Source organism: Cynoglossus semilaevis, chromosome 8 (genome assembly GCF_000523025.1).
Source record: "Cynoglossus semilaevis isolate Cse_v1.0 chromosome 8, Cse_v1.0, whole genome shotgun sequence".
Lineage (NCBI taxonomy): Eukaryota > Metazoa > Chordata > Actinopteri > Pleuronectiformes > Cynoglossidae > Cynoglossus > Cynoglossus semilaevis.
This window is the reverse complement of record NC_024314.1, coordinates 11665222-11682253: the sequence shown is the minus strand read 5'-3', so window position 1 is coordinate 11682253 and position 17032 is coordinate 11665222. Positions and strand designations below refer to the sequence as shown.

At 40.1% G+C, this 17032-nt stretch overlaps 1 protein-coding gene across 3 annotated transcripts in view; it reads right to left on the bottom strand.

The window, feature by feature from the left end:
- Positions 1-17032, bottom strand: part of slc39a11 (solute carrier family 39, member 11) — a 57979-nt gene that overhangs the window by 7795 nt on the left and 33152 nt on the right. For all 3 annotated transcript variants that reach the window (XM_017034697.2, XM_008314794.3, XM_025057940.1), the window contains exon 6: positions 1485-1655. In XM_017034697.2, the coding sequence (XP_016890186.1) occupies positions 1485-1655 (171 nt within the window). The remainder of the gene's footprint in view (positions 1-1484; positions 1656-17032) is intronic.

The window sequence follows — 17032 nt, the reverse complement described above, 5'->3', positions numbered from 1 at the left end:
TATGTTTGTGATTTTACAAAAAATGCAAGAAACAGTCAATAAGAAGTACGCAGCAAAGGTTTGGCGATGGGCCAAAAAATAAAAAAGCCTGTGTCTTCTCCAGAACACGAGGCTCCAGTGATGGAGGTCAGCACGTCCAGTTCCCTTCTATGGTTTAGCATTTAGCTGATAATGGCAGAGTAAAGACTGTTATTATCAATCTCTGGTTGTAACAGTACCTGTGTACATACCCAAGAGTTTGGTCCAAGACGTGAGGGACAAATACACGTGTGGACTGCACTAAGTCCAACCATAGGTGGAGTAACTCCTGCTGACAAACATAAAGAACTAACTCATATCATTATTAATGATCATCAAAATCATTAATACTGAACTTTTAAAGTGAAAGAAATGAAATGAGTACTAGATTTATTACAGTGGGCCAGAAGTACAGTACCTCATAATCACCAGGAGCAGAGATAATATTTGATATAATGTTTTCAGCACTTCAGAAAACTGTTTCAATTTCATCGACATTTTTTCTTAGGTCTCAATAATATACTGTTATTAAGGTTTTATGATATCAGCTCTTATCAAACGCCAGGATAACTGGTAATGATGCGTCTTCTGTAACATTTCAAGTCATTAAAACCCCCAGTAAAAATGAATAAAAATCCTTGTTGCCTTTGTTGAAATGTAGATGTTTTGTCACTTTCTTGGTCAATAGCTTGACTCCCATAAAAGAACATCATTACGTTCTTTCCGCTCCTTTATGTCTTTAGGAACAAACGTTAAGCTTCCGACCTGCCAGCCCACAGAGGCTGTGTTTTTATTTCCCAGTGCTAACACCAGAGTGATAGTGGCCATAAACACCACTATTTAGACCTGATCATTATTCCAGGCTGACACAAAGAAGTGACTGGAGTAAACACGGTGAAATGTTTGTCCTGCCTGGCGTTTTAATTACAGGGAATTATGGCATGTGGTCGGTGATTATAGCATGTGGTCGGTAGAAGGAGTAAATATTCAATGGAATAATGGGAGAAACAACATTTGATGGGAGTTGGACGACAGAAGTAATTTAAAATAAGACCTTGGAGGGGCCTGCCCACTACTTCGGGTGTCATTGCTAAAAGGAATTAACTCTCAACCCAGAGGTGGACGACCTGTCTTTGTTCAGACCTTGAGTTTGCAGGGACACAGCAGTCTGCGGTGAGACAGCTGTGTCCTCTACTTATGTACAATCCATGGCAGACACATAATCCCCTGGAGTATGACACTGTAGGATTAATAATCTGCAGTTCAAACACTGGCCCTGGGAGACTGTTCATACCAGAGGCTAATGGCCGATTAGTGGGCAACTGCAGACACTGCAGCAAAGGTCAGCCAACAGTTACTTAGTTAGAACTCCGTTAGTGTTCCTAGGTGACTTCCACTGTCCAAACATCTGTATTGACACTGAAGAATGATGGGTAATAAACACTACCTGCTGGCCTTGACTTTACCTGGGATGTTGTGGATGGTGATAGCGAGGATGAGGAGAAGGATGCGTCTCCAGCTACTTCCTGTTTTCCTGGCCTCTTCCTGTTGTTTACTTTCCATTTCCTGTTCATTCAGGACGCCTGGATGCTGTGCCGTCCTCCTTCTCTGGTGAACATCTCCGTTCTCCATTTTATCTGTGAGACAGCAGAGTAACGTCACTGTGAATATACATAATAAACCTTCTTCCTAATAAATCGTCTGTGACTCAGCACAAAAGCAGGGAAAGAAGCGTACAGATGACTCAGCAGCAGACGTTGGAACTGCTGAGAAACAACCAGATCTGTGATTGTTTTAGGACTGCTCCAGTCCTGCCACACTATGACAAGCAGTCCCAGCTGACTTTAGGTCCCTACAAGTGCTGGAAAATCCATTCCCTTTATGACGAAGGGACGATAGAACAGAGCGCAGAAGAATATCGTCAAAATGACAAAATGCTAACAGCTAAGTTAGCACAAAACAAAAGCTTTAAAGTCTGTTCAACTGTGTCAGGACTGCTCCAGTCCTGCCACACTATGTGGAAACAGGTGTTTCTAAAAACGTCCTACAACAACACTTTGCCAATCAGCCTAATTTGAGTTGTCAGTTTGTTGTTCTGTTTACTTCGTGATGACTCAGAACCACAACAGGAAACGTAAACAAAATGCTCAAAATTGTCAGTCAAGCTTCGTAAACACATGCATTTTCCTTCTCAACACCTGAATTCCTGAAGAGGTTTTCTGAGACTCGTGACATTCGGCGAACCGTCCCTGCAGAGATGTTGAACTTTAAGGCGATAAAAGTGATCTGTGAAATGCTGCTGCCTTTAGATTTATCTACCAGGAGGAGCAGAGAGCTTAGAAAAAAAGTCACGACTTCTCCAAGTCAAATCCAGAACAAGGAAAATGGTCGTGCTAATGGGATTATCTCCTATTAGCAGTAACGCTCTGCTGGAGGCCACACAGATGCTTTTTACTCCACAAAACCATAAAAAAGGGAGAGCGATAACAAGCAGTAGCGACGGTTTGGATTGAAAAGGAAAATGAGAGATGGATTCACGATGAGCCTCTTAGTGTGGAGTTTTTTTTTTTTTTTAACGTTAGCTTTCCTCCCTCAGTAATGCAGGTCTTTGTGCTCGAAAAGTGTCACTGGATACCACTGCAGGGAATCTGACAAACAAGGCTGGATTTTACTGTCGTCCAGTTGTTCCTTCAACAGCATTTAAAAAGACAAAGAGAAATGAACAGAATTGGACACGTCTATTTTTAAAATGCAGAAGATAAGTCAAAATGATCTTAAGGATTAGTGTGCACAGTAGCTACATTAGCGCAGTCAAAGAGTCTGATGAACCCAGGCAGGAATGACTTCCTGTGGCTAGAGGCGTTCCTATGTCTGAACCTCATGGAGTGGACGTGAGTCACTGACCAACAGACAGCAGTCTGTCACAGAGTCTAATTCAAGCCCCACAACGTCACTAGCCTTAAGGGTCAGTTGAACAGAGTCAGTTGGCATCTACCACTCTGACACTGATGTCCCGTCATGTCATGAACAGCATTCAGGACATTACTGGCGTCAGACAGATGTTGACTGACCTCGGTCGCCTTAGGAAAAAGAGGCGACCGTGGCGTCACTGTTCTTAGCCCAGTCCAGTTTACTGCCAACATAGACACCTGGGAAGAGGAGAGAGCCCTTTACTTGGGCCAACCATTCACAGGGTATTCTATTTTGGGGCATTTGTTTTAGACTAGTACCTCAAGTCACTGTAGGTGACTCACCTAATCCTAACTGGAATTAAAATCCAATCACATAATTAAATTAGATGCATGAGAAGTGTAATTTCAGGGTTAGCTAAAGTATAATTGCCACTTAATCTAATGATAATTTTAAAAATGAACCCAACGAACTCAGATGCTAAGATTTTAATATGTGTTAATTGTATTAAGTAACTTGTCAAATTAATCTGTTTTAATGTATTTTATCACAGGGGCAGCATGACATGAACTGACTCACACAACAAAGACACAGCGACTCTGTGACGGCTGAAGACCGAGCTGAGAGTTCAAATGTCTGCAAACATTTAGAGACACATCAAGTCATCTGCCTTCATCTGAACTCTATTACCAGTCGACTCTTTTCTGTTATTAACCAAATCTGTTTCCATTAACAGACTGTCATAAGCTCGCTGTGTATTGTCTCCTGTTTTTCACCAAATGCATTAGCATGTCTCCTAGATTATTACTGTTCCAAAGATGAACTCATCTGTCCATCAGCAGTTACGCCTTTCCTTTTTACGTAACATCCAAGAAAACCACTTCAAAATATGTCAGCGTGACCGGAATACCAAAACTGAAATGAAGTGATACACAGACGTGTCCCTTTAAGGACCTGACAACACTCCAGGGTTGGAGTTGTTATAAAGGAAGCACTCATCTTCTGATGATGATGATCACAGACTTCAGGTGGAGCAGCGAACAGGAAAAGCCATGAATGTGCAGTTCTTTATAATAATGTAGAGACGTTGGATGGAGGGACTTGTAATGATTCATATCCATGTCATTTGAATTTCCTATTTGTAAACCGGCAGGTGCTTCACTTCAAGGGGGAGATAAAAGTTCAACATGCAAATAACAAAGCTATTTCTCTACATCCTTCACCTCACCTTAACACTCACCCTAATACACACACACACGCACACACACAATATTTATTTATGACGCTTGTTAAGCATTTCATGCTTTGTTTGTTCTTCACCTTCGCATTTCATTAAAACCAAGTCCCTGTGCAATTCTGGAACTTATTCCATTATTAACTAACTATCTCATGTTACGATTCATATGGTAGAAATATTGCAATATATACGTATATTGACTATCGAGATTAAGCAGAAAAAAAAGAGAAAATAGGAAGATGTTCATTTTCCAAAACTCACTCTGAGTTGAAAAAGAGGAAAATAGGAAGATGTTCATTTTCCAAATTTCCAAAATACCAACGGTACTCGACTGTACCTAAAGATTCCCCATAGTGTCTGGGAATGCGTCTATATGGATATGAACAGGTCTACTGGGCAGCTGCACACGGCTGGAAATGTAAACTTCAGTTAATCAGTAATAGACTGTGTCAACGTGACGTTGACCAAAGAGTTTTTTAAACTTCAGTTAATCAGTAATAGACTGTTGACCAAAGAGTTTTTGGTTCAGAACATTTCCCTTGAATAAATTGTGTTTAGGTGAAATTTAGCATCACTTTCTGGTTTTGTGACTTTCATTTATTTGTTTCATTCAACTCAGCTTCTGAGGTCTCTGGTTTGGATTTATCACTCTGACTATAAATGCATGGAGGAGTTGGCTGTGACTTTCCTCCAGGTGGGTGGAAACACAACAATGGTGGAGAAGTTAAAGTCTAGACTCACTGACCCTGAGAACAAAACACACTTGAGAAGTGAAAACCAAACTGAAACATTCTTTCACTTCTGACCATCTTTTACAGCAACCTCATCTGTTTGGCTTCCACACACATTTCCCATCACTCATTTTACACAGTCTATTGAGTATGACTGATCATGTGACAAATAAATAAAATATAAAAGTCTTGAATAGTATTTTAGAGGGGATATGATTCTTGTCCAGAGAATATCAAACCACGTGCCATAACTGGTCCACGGGCCAGGGTTTTGCAATAACTTAGAGATTCTGATATTAATTATTTACTGCATCTGACTAACTGATTTTAAATGCCTTTAAATGTATTATAAACAGTATTTAAATCTAATCTTATAAAGAGTTCTCTCAGTTCTAGATGATTCTGCTGTGTCCTGACAGGGTGAGGTTCTCTTCTCCCTCTACTGGGGCAGCAGCACTGCTGACAAACCGATGAGCTCCCCTCCAATATTCCTGCCCACATTACTGGATATTCATCTTCCAGCCCAAATGGGATTCCCAAAAAAATAAATTTGCCCTCACGCACCAACACACCTCTACTTCACTCACACCTCGTCCGCACCGCCTGGTTTTCCCACCTGCTGCCGTTTATCACCCTCCAGCGCTCGTTAGCAGCCGCCGCTGCAGCATCATAAACATGCAAAAACAGTGTGTGATTTATGACTGTTATCACAGGGCCACTGGACAAACACTACTGCAGGAACATGCCGGGCACTCACACCGGCCACAGCCTGGCTGTGGTCACCGTGACAACGGCTTCAGCTTCGGCCAGAACTCTGGAACAATGAATCAGAGAAATTTAAGAAACGGAGGTGGAGGTGACCTTTCTACACAGCAGTCCATAACTGGGAGATGATTTACTTGATTCACGTAAGAATCTCTCATTTGGTTCAACGTTATCAGCCTCTGACACTGATGAATCAGTCTCCTGTTATTTCATCAGGAACTATGAAGGTCAGTGTGCTCCCAGGTTCATCTCGCTCTGAACTTTAAAATACTTAAAATATTATTCTTGGTATATAGTGCATAGTGAAAAATATCAAAATATTAACCAACAATCTCAGAATCAATAATTCTGAGCTTTTCAATTACTGAACGTGGAAAAGAATCATGAGGAATTAAAAAGAGACAGTTTACTTGTCCACACTTTCCAAAAAAGTCACTACATTATCACATGAATATTTTCGTTAATGATAATGTTTTTCTCATTTCACCAAAGCAGCAAATCTCACTCTTTAACCTGTGGTTAGGACTTCCCTCACAGCCTGTGACCTCAGCCCACCCACGGTCTTCATCCTGGGAGCTGTCTGCTCTAATCAGAGCGAGCACTGCTGGACTGTGGACAGCTGCAGGGCGGACGTGATGCACTTTAGGTCACGTCACCTGAGGCAGAGACCAAACCTGTGCCCTCCACTGCTGTCTTTGTATAATGACATGGTTGGTGGTGACATGGGACAAGAGGCCTGGACATTAAATGGAGGAGAGAGATGAAAAAATCAATCACTCCAGGGATATTAGCCACCTTTACTGATTACTGGTGATTCCTGACACTGTTGAGGGTTGAGCTGGTGGCACCTACGTGGGGTTGACATACAGCTGCAGCCATTTCTAGTTTTCAACATGTATCACTATGAAAAATCACAGAACGGCTGTGAGTCCCGGCTGATGGACAATAAGGTTGGAGGACAGATCATGGAGGTGCAGTCACTGTCTCAATGTTTAGTCCAACTGACCAGAACCACTCTCAGGGCAGTTTGGTTTGGTTTGTCTGTAAGAAGTGGTCCACCTGAACTAGGTGAACTGGGATTGGTTGTGGTCCAATATCAGGTCAATTTCAGGACAGAAGGTCAAGTTGACACAATGGCCTGCTTCTTGCTTTTTTACAAACAATCTCATCTAGGTAAACAAGGCTACAAGTGATCGTTCCCAAATGCACTTATCTCAATTTCAAAACGAGAATCCTCATATTTAAAACCAAAACTTGTGTATGTATAATTATTTGTCTTTTTTTGCTATATTTCACGATATATCGATAGAATTAAAAGAAAATGTGTGATGTACCGAGGGAGTGAAAGGAGAACCGCGATATAGAGAGGGTAACTCTGTGTATCACAAGAAACAGTCATTTTGACCAAATAAGAATCGTTAGAACAACAAAAAAGAACAACTAAGTGCAAACGCCATGTGTCACTTCAGGTTGTTTTTTTTTTTGTCTCTGTCTGACTTGAAGGTGTAACCTCACCCTGAAACCTAAATGTCAAAGTTGTAAGAGGTGAAGACTCAGCTAACAATGCACCATTCAGAAAAAAACAGCACTGTAGACTCCTCGGAGATTTGTTCCCCAAAGGTGAAGAAAAGAAGAAGAGTTAAGGTTTCGACAGAGCCTTGAACAAACCACCGCCTGACATGAATCACCGTCCAATAACACAACCAACAAACTGCTGCGTACAAATTATTCCTGCCTGGCATCAATATGCCCACCATGACAGCTGCGATGCCTCCTCTCACTGAAGGGCATGACAGTGGGACAAAGCTTGGTGCATGCTGTTTCTGAAGGAACATTCGTCAACACCAGGGTCACGTATTGTCCCTGACTCAAATTCTCAGTTTGCCATTTGTGTTTCTCTTTTCCCCCATGTGGGAGTCCAAAGTAAACCTGCTGAAATAGCAGAGTGCTGGAGAAATCCTTCTCTTCTCTCAAACTACAACTTTAAATCCCTTATCTATCTTTCACATGTGCAGTTTGCTCCGAGTCAGAGTGAAGAATTAGTTAAAAAAAATCTTACTGCAGCCTTTAGATCCAGGTGTTAATGTGGATTAAGGACATATTTTTCAAACATGAGCTCGACAAGGAAATGAGTTCAGCAGAGGAAAAGTAATGAACGATGACTGTTGGGACCAAAGTGATGTCATAAAACCAAACGTAGAGAATAATGAGTCACAGTCAAACTGTTTAATAGAGGAGAGGGAGAATAAATCATACAGCACGTCAAATAAATGACTGAAGTCATGAGGTCGGCACAGAGGAGCCAAAAAAAGTAGTTCATCACTAGGGGGCATTGGGAATGAACAACAAAAGTGGGTTATGACTTGTCCAAAAGCTGGAGGCAAATAATAAGAATAAAAATAGTCTGCACTTCTGAAGTTGTTGGGTGAAGTCCATTTTCTTTATATCTGTCTAAAAATAATGGTTAGAGAATTAGTGCTGGCGCTAACCTCTAAGCTAATATTAACTGACAGCAACCCAAACCTGAGTAACAGCGTTTAAAAAAAAACAAAAAAAACTGTTAAATGTAAATGTTTAGGATCTGAAAGACACCAAAAACTATGTACTATGGATAGACACAGCACCTGCTGGATGGCAGCAGAACTGCACCCAAAACTGAACTTAATCCATACTTTATAAACTATTTTTTCTACCAGCCAACAGATACCTCAACAGAAATGACCATTCAATATAAAAACAAATACTTTTAAGTATAGACTCCTATTAGAAGGTTGCAGTACATTAGTTAGGAGTACTGTGTCTTTACAGGATGGATTTGGATTTTGTTCCTTCTCATTCAAGAAGCTCCTTCAGTTCTAACTGAGAGACGGAAAATAAATGGTTTGCTGAGGGTTGTTGTGTGAAGGGAGCTGGGAGGCAGCAGAGTTTCCTCTTCTAAACTTCGTAGGAAAGAAATGACCTGCGGGACACAGACAATTCTCTATAGTAGTCCCACTACATTAGACACAGGCAGTCAAGGCTTTTATGACATGAAAAACTTGACAATGTTCATGTTGAAAATATGAATACATTGGACTCATCAAACACCTAACATCAAACTAAAGTTGTTTTGTTGCAGATGAACAAAGCCAAGGAAATATAAATGCAATATAAATGAAAACAATACGAGGAGCAGATGGAGACACCAGAGGAGGTGCCGTGAAGATCGGATTGTGACAGGACATCCTGCTCTCCTACTGTGATGATCGATGATGGTGCGGATGTCTCTGAAAAGCGTGTGCTGTCGTGTGAATCCTGAGATGCAGGTCACACTGATCGATTTATTCTTCTTTTTTTTTCAAGTTTTTGAGAAAAAAAGCAGTGAGACTTTCTTTAAAGCGTGCAGCACTGACACTTCAGAGGTTCCATATTCAATGGTTTCAACTCACAAAGACTTCAGTCGTAGCAACCCTGAATGTGATGATAAAGATCTTTTTTCATGAGCACTTACCCACAAATTCATCTGAGGTCAACACAGAGAGAGTAAAGGACAGTTAGTCTTTGATAGCATGGCCTTATGATAACTGAACTGAACACGTCATGAGTCAGGACACAGAACAACTTAGTAGTGAAGCTGGTATTTCACGTCTCATTCTGTTGAAACACCGTCTTCCATCATGTCAGGAGCAGCAGGAGGATCAATAAATAACACAGCAGACAAAAGAGAGCTCTGACAACACTACAGTATGAGAAGGGAGCTACTGGAGCAGAAGTCCAAATAAGTTGGCTGTGGAAGTCTGGCCAAAACTGTACTCTCAGAAAGAAAAACACTTTAATATCCTAAAATACTTTTCCTGTTTGCCTGTTTACTTTTTGCAGTCTTTGAATCACTCAACCACAATCTCTACAGTCTCTCCAACATTGTCACCTCAAACAACTTCAGACTCCACACAGCCAACTGGACCAGACAGACAACTATCAGCTCAAATTAAGGATCTCCAAAAAATCCATTGACAACAGATCCAATTTGTTAGCGATTTATGTTTTTGCTGAGTTCAGATGCCAGTAGTAAAACAACCTTAAATGTAGGGATTTTTTCCCAATAACATCTTCTGATGTCACTCTGAAGTACAGTATCTGTGAGCACAAGAGGCAGAAACAACACGTGGATATAAGCAAAAACTAAGACGGAGAGAGAACTGGTCAGTGTAAGAGGGAGTATGAAGAAGAAGCTCTGAGTAAACAAGTCAATTGTTGTGCATCCACTGTCCACAGTTGCTAAGCAACTGAACCAGCTGTGTGCACAGGCATTCAGACATGAAAACAAAAACAAAAAGACTCACATTTTTTTTAGCTCCAGCAGATTGGCTGTAATTAAGCACACTGAGGTTGAGGTGCATCTACCAATGGTCAACGGAAATATCAGAAATGAAACTGACAGGAAACACAGGGGACAAGCAGCATCCACACAACAATTGAAATGGATCATCCCATTTTTCTATTTTTTTTTTTTTAAAGTGAACTCCTTGTCAGTGTTCACAGCTCACCACTGCACTCAACCAGATGTGGCCTCTGCTTTTAACCCATCACCAAAGTGAACAGTGACGGTGACACGATCAGAGAACCTCCGCTTCCTTGACCACCAAGACACCAGTGCCCCCACATTATCTTCTCTCATTGACTTTTCCTACTCTGCATGTGTAACACTGTCCTTATTTTACTTGATATCAATGTTTTGAATTTGTTGAAGGTTGTTGTGGTCTGTTCAAATTTAATATTTCCTGAGCTTTTCCAGAACCAGACTGTCCAATAAATGTTAATCCTCTTTCGTCAACAACCCCCACTTTAAACGGTCTCTGACATGGGGACTCATCGTCTCATTCCTCCAGATACAACTGGAGTTGAAGACCTCACTTCAGCTTCCTGATCCACCTTAACTGGCTCTTCTCAAGACGACAGATTAGTAAAGCCAAGCCCTGAGATCCTGATCCTGAGTAAATGTCAAAACTCCTGACCTCCAAAGTGGCCCACAGATGATGCCCAGAGACAGACTGCATGGCACTACTTCAGTCAATTATTTATATCAGATGCCTGTTTTATGTTGGGTCACTTCATTCTGGATTATGTCTGAAATAATTCATAAAGTTGCTGCAGCTAGAGGCCAATAATATTTTATCTAATATTCTTATGATTTATAATTTAAAATACTGTATCTGTCAGCAGGATTCGTTTTCTTTTTAATCAACGGTGTGTTTTCTAGGAATCTTTGTTACGGCTTCTTCTATGGAGAGATGAAAGTTTTACTGCTTTTATTATTGCCAGAAATCTTCAACATCTCCCTCGATAGCTGGATAATAACATAAATACATTTTAGGCTTTTCGTACTACACAGCACATTTAAAGAATTTGAACTCGAGTGCTTGTTTACATCTTTCCACCAGGGGCCACCATCGTTACTGTCGTAATGTTGGGATGCGTGAGAACAGACCTCTCATGCTTAAATACTTCTCTTTATTTCAATATCATATTTTTAAAAAGTCATGTCACTTTCTCTGGAAAGGTGGGCAGATATCTACAACCTAGAGCCAAACTTAGAATATGAACACATACCCGTGTTCCTGGTCCCTCGTTTTTATTCTGTGCAGTAGTGTTTCTAGGCCTGATTGGATATGTTAGCCTTTCAGTAGATTCTTGGTTTGCCCCCAGGCTTGAATCTTTAAGAAGGATCCCTGATAAGATGCCAATTGGTGTTATTTGACAGGAAGGATCAGACGGCCTTCCCTGGAGATTCTGGGAGTGTCCAAACTTTATCAAGAAAACCCAAGAAGCTGAAAGAAACTGCACGTCATTATGGCAGCAGTGTCCAGAGTAGACTCTCGGCTTTGTTACACTGACCTTTATTACAGCTTGATATGTGTATAAATATATGTGTTTCCTCCCTTATATTAGAACGCAACGGAAGCTGAGGTCTGGAAATAAACTTAAAATGTGCTTTAGTTACATCTTTCTGTCGTTCTTATCCTCCCACAGTGAGTCTCCACATGATAGTCCCCTCCTGCCGGGGACAAGATACCGGGGACAATATAAGGAGTTAGAGGCAGATTGATGCAGGCCACTCCTTATCTTGCCCACGGACATTATGTATTTGGAGACCTTTCTTATTAAGAACACAAAGCAAAAATGCTGAATATTTACGCACAGGCAACTAACGAACACTGCCAGGTAAAAGTGGTTAATGTTAATCTCAGCTAATTTCAATGGATGTTCAACATCGTCGTCAGTCGGTGTTGATAAAAATGTGAAAATATAGATGTGCTGCCCTCTGGCCTGGAGATTTGGACCGGGTGGGGCAGGTTATTAGACAGATGACAAATGTAGGACAAACAGGTTTCTCAGGTGTGATTTTTACCACATATATAGTATGTGTATGCTCTCTCCTCCCCCAAAATGCGTCCATCAAAAGTCCAAAGAACAGCTTCAGAGGTGAATTGCGTCAGAGCAGATCTCAACTTCTCATTCCCTGGTCATAAGACCAGATCTTTGAGATTTTAAAGGCAGCCAAGATAAAATGATGCAACAAAGAAGATTTTTCAGGTGAAACACAGAGTGCAGCGGAACAACAGATGATGAATTGTAAAGAAGTGTCTCCTATCATAATATCTATTATTCCCTCCATCTCCAAACCATCGTCTGACTCGACTCAGCCTAAAATGACCAAAACCACCAAGGCAGTAGATCATTCTTTCAGGCCATTATGTCATTGATATAACACTAGGTATCAATAAGAAAGTAAATGAGAGGGAAATACTTCACTGCAAGACAATCTGAGGATAACCATAAAGTATCCAGACGTCCCAACCCCTCTGGAATATCTGTCACTCTCACTGACTTCTCCCTGACAAATTAATTTAAGGATTTCGGCATCTGTCATAATTGGATTGTCATCAAGAGACCACAGCCGAGTTTCACATTCTGTGATTGAGGAAAAATGAGGCAAACTGAAGTTAAAAAAAAAAAAGAAAAAGGAAAAAAAAAAGCATCAAAAAACATTATTTTTGAAAAATGAATGTGTTTATAAAAACACAATATGTCCCTCTACACAGGATAAAAACTTAACAAATTAAACAGACTATTTATAGCTGTGGTTCCCAAATGGGGGTGCAGGCCCCCCAGGAGTCGTCCATCTGCCACACAGGGACAAATTCACTAATTGGACTGTTTTTCAGTTAGAACATGTTTTTAGGAATTAAAGTGGTTTTACACAGCATATATATCCATATATATCTATAATTATTCATCTTTTTATCTATTTAATTCCCTTTCTACCTGCAACTTTCTCAAATGACAACTTATTTATTCATACAGAGATCTTAATGAAAGCTCTTATATATATATATATCATATTATCCAATGATGATAATCATCTGATTTTGTTAATAAGTATTGAAAACACATCAGAGTCGCACCATTAAACAGATGTTCCCGTTAACCACAGTTGTGGTCCTTCTTTGAACCTTTACCTTGTAAATCACTGACTGATGTTGCCTTTTGTCAATAGGATGTCATAAAAAACTAAATAAAAACGTGGTTATAAAAAAAGCGTTTATGTGTCCGAAATCATTGTGTCTTCTTATACCTCACTGGTAGTCACTACTCAGAAGTCAGGGCTCAGAGAACAAAGGTCTGATAAAAGCATCGTCTTGTTCTTTTTAATCACCTTCTGTCCAGCTCATGCCCTTCCCTGCCCCAAAGAAATCATTAACAATAGAAATGCCTCAGGTTTTCTCCAGTAGACTAATTATGATGTACATCTGAAGAGTGTGCCTTCCTTCAGACAGATTAGATCAATTAGATTTTCTGTGAAACGTAAAAAAGACCCCCGAGACCATCCTCAGTTGGACAACCTGCTGATTCAGAGTCTGGAAGGAAACTTGATGAAATAGAAAAGTACAGCATTTCAAGCACAAATAGATTTTAAACTGATGTACTCACAAAGTTTTTGAGCTAAAAAAAACAATCACCAACAGAAGTGTTTGCAGCACTCATCCAGCTAATCTTCCTCCACTGAGACAAAACACTTTTTTAATACTGCCATCGAAACCCATAGGTCCTCAGAGATCCAATAGATAAAAACCTAATATGAAAATGCAATCAATTGGACTGCAATAAAGCCAGAAAAATAAACAGCTGCTGCAGTAACTCCCAAATGGAATTTATTGTTACAAACCTGAGAGGAGCTGAAATGTTCTTCGCAGCAATTCTCAAAGTGAAAAACTGGGCGTATTTATGGACACACCAGGAGCCTGTAGCCACTAACCATTAGCATTTGCACAGATAAAATTCGAGTTGTTGTCAAACTTGCTAACACAGAGCCAACGCTCGATTTTCCAGTCTGAATTAGACTTAAAGCAGCAAACTCATATTCTACTCCAATTCTATATTGAAAAAAAGAGGAGAAAATATGGAGAAAGAAAAAAACTTTGTGTTTGTGTTAGATCTCTGGAGTGGTTATCAACCTTTTTATGAATTTATTACATTGCTTTATTTCATCGATTTAATCACTAGAGGTCACTAAATTACAGCTTCTACGTACTCATGGCACTATCGCACAAAATAGTTTTCAAATTAAGGGTGAAACCATTTTGTTAGTATGTTTTAAATGTCATACCTGTGTGGAAATCTGCTGTTATTTTTGTTTATTTTGAGTTGAAACTGAAGGACACTGATTTCCTTTGACCACCACCAACTGTTGGTTCCTGCTCAACAACAACTCAATGAAAACTAATTTACAAGGGGGAGAATGGATGACAAATTTGGGTGCATAACACCATCTGCTGGATGCAATTAGGGGAGTTTCATCCTCCGCTTCAGGAGCTCCATCAGGATGACAGCAGTGCCAACATGGCATGATGGGTAATCAGTTCAAGGTCTTGCCAAAACAGAATGGGCACCAGGTTCTCTACAATGACCAACAATATGAGTGGCAGACGGCCTCTCTATCTGCCTCCGTCTGTCCAAATGATATGTTGTTATCATCTAGTTTGAAACTACAGGATCCTGGACCCAGATTAGGTCAGATTTAATTCATATTAATGTTCCAAACGTACGGTCAATTGGTGTTAGAAGGGTGATATTTCCAATGTCAGGTCAGGTAAAACAACATGACCAGTGTTAGCAGATTATATTCACAGACTATATGAGCTATGAATTTAGAATGTTGGTTAAGTTGCTGGAAAACACAGATGTGCAAAAAAAAAAAAAAAAGTAGGTGTAAGTTCCAAATTTTAATCAGGAGCTTGAAAATAAACACAGTGCCAGGAGGCACCACTTTGATTTCTCCCTAATGCGGACTGAATTATTTAGGCAGCCGTGCAATAATCATGAGAAGAAACAGGAATAGTTTTGGGTGTGTGTGAGAAAACATGCTGTCCTGATGGGGATACCAGCTTTATGAACAAGGCGCTTCCTGACGCTTCAAAACCCGGAGAACAGCAGGAGGTGACAGTCTGATCTAAACATGTCACGACTACAGTCAGAAACTCTTTCCACCTCAGTAGATGTCATCACGGACTACACGTGCAAAGGATCCTGGGTTTGAACCCCAGAAGAACCACATGTTCCTAACGGGGCCTCCTGTGTGAGAGCCTATGAGTTGTAACCACATACTCAACTGCGTCACCCATGACAGCCTGATGGGTTGCTAAGATTCACATTGTGGGACAAATAAAAAACTGAATTATTTATATGTCACTATTATCCACATTAACCAGCCACGACAAATAAAAAACTGAATTATTTATATATCACTATTATCCACATTAACATGTGGCTGGTTACCGCCCATGTAAAAGTGCACAACACGAAAACTTTTGTTTTCATGAAAGGAATCGATTCATGTTGCGTTGCATTTGTAAGACTTTTTGAGAATATTTGACCAAAAATATGAAACAAGTCTGTTATAGTTGAGCCAAACGTTATTAAACAATTAAAAAAAACTTTCAATGTCATTTCTAAAAATTCTATGTTGCATTAACTTGAGTGAACCATTTGAACAGTTTGTTCAGCGGCCCATTACTAGAAGGAGAAAACTAATACATTTGGAGTCTGACTAACCAGAAAAGAACAGCGTTAACAGGGTTTTTGGCTGACTTCCAGTTTTAGCTATTGTAATAAAGTGGGAGGAAAATGTCAAGGCTCAGCAGCCACAGTCATATACCACACATCAGAGAATTCAAGGAGGAGGTTTGGTTGGTTTCGATCTTCTGTGATGGCTGCACAAATTTAATTTACATAAAAAGACTTTAAAAAGCAAGAAACCACCAGGGGAAATGTTAGATTGCATTTGATATAAAGCCAAAGACAGAAGAAGACAAGCTATGAATATTTAAGAAAACTTGAAGAGAAACAGCCATCACCAACAATCAGCCTTGAATAAAAATGAATCACTAAAAAACCCCTGAATTATAAATATAAAGGAGAAAAGGTAGATGAAGACAGGATAGGAGAGGGAGAAGATTGTGTGACATCACGTCACTGACACCAAAAAGTGGCCAATAATCAGACAGTCCTACAGCGCAGTGAGTTAGTCAACAGCACAGTGATAGAAGTGGAGGCCGACGTCAACAGACACCACACAAGCCTGAATACTTTAAAACCATGTAGTCATTACTTACACAACCTTAAATGTTCCAAGTGGGAAGAGAACTGTTAGAAATCAGAACACAGCACTCTTCCACTCAACAACTTGGAATCATCAAGTTTGAAAAAGTAAAGTTTGGAGTTTGATACAGACCAATTATACCTCTCTGAGCTCTGAAGTTTAGTCCTCATGCATAATTTGCCTCCTTATTTCTGAGTGAGATAATTACATGTTCACCTGGGGGTGGGCGCAGAATGAGCCTTTTTGGTTGAAGTCATGTTCTCAATCTGACTCACATTCACACCTGAATGAAGAGTCAAAAAGTGGTTCCATAATGTAGCGGTTATCAAACCTGCCTTACACACAGAAGGTCCTGGGTTTGAGCCCAGAGGAACCACATATCCAAAGGTGCCTTGTGTGGCAGCCTATTTGGGTTACAAAGACTCACAACTGTCAAAGGGATGTTGTTGTTGAGGGACTGTGGACGATTCATTCCACTGAGGACAGTGGAATCTAGTTCATTTTCTTTAGCAATACTTGTGTTTCTTTTTATTTCAATTTCACCACATCCAAATCCATAATTTGGATTAGTACCAAATGAAACCAGGTGTTAAACAGACATCAACAACACAGACATCTACCTGCTATAGAATAAAAAGGGTTTTCTGTCATTTTTCTTCATTCATAATGATGAATCATTAATATTCCAAGTTTCTAAATCGTGTGACAGTCAAGACTTTAAACCTCTTTGGG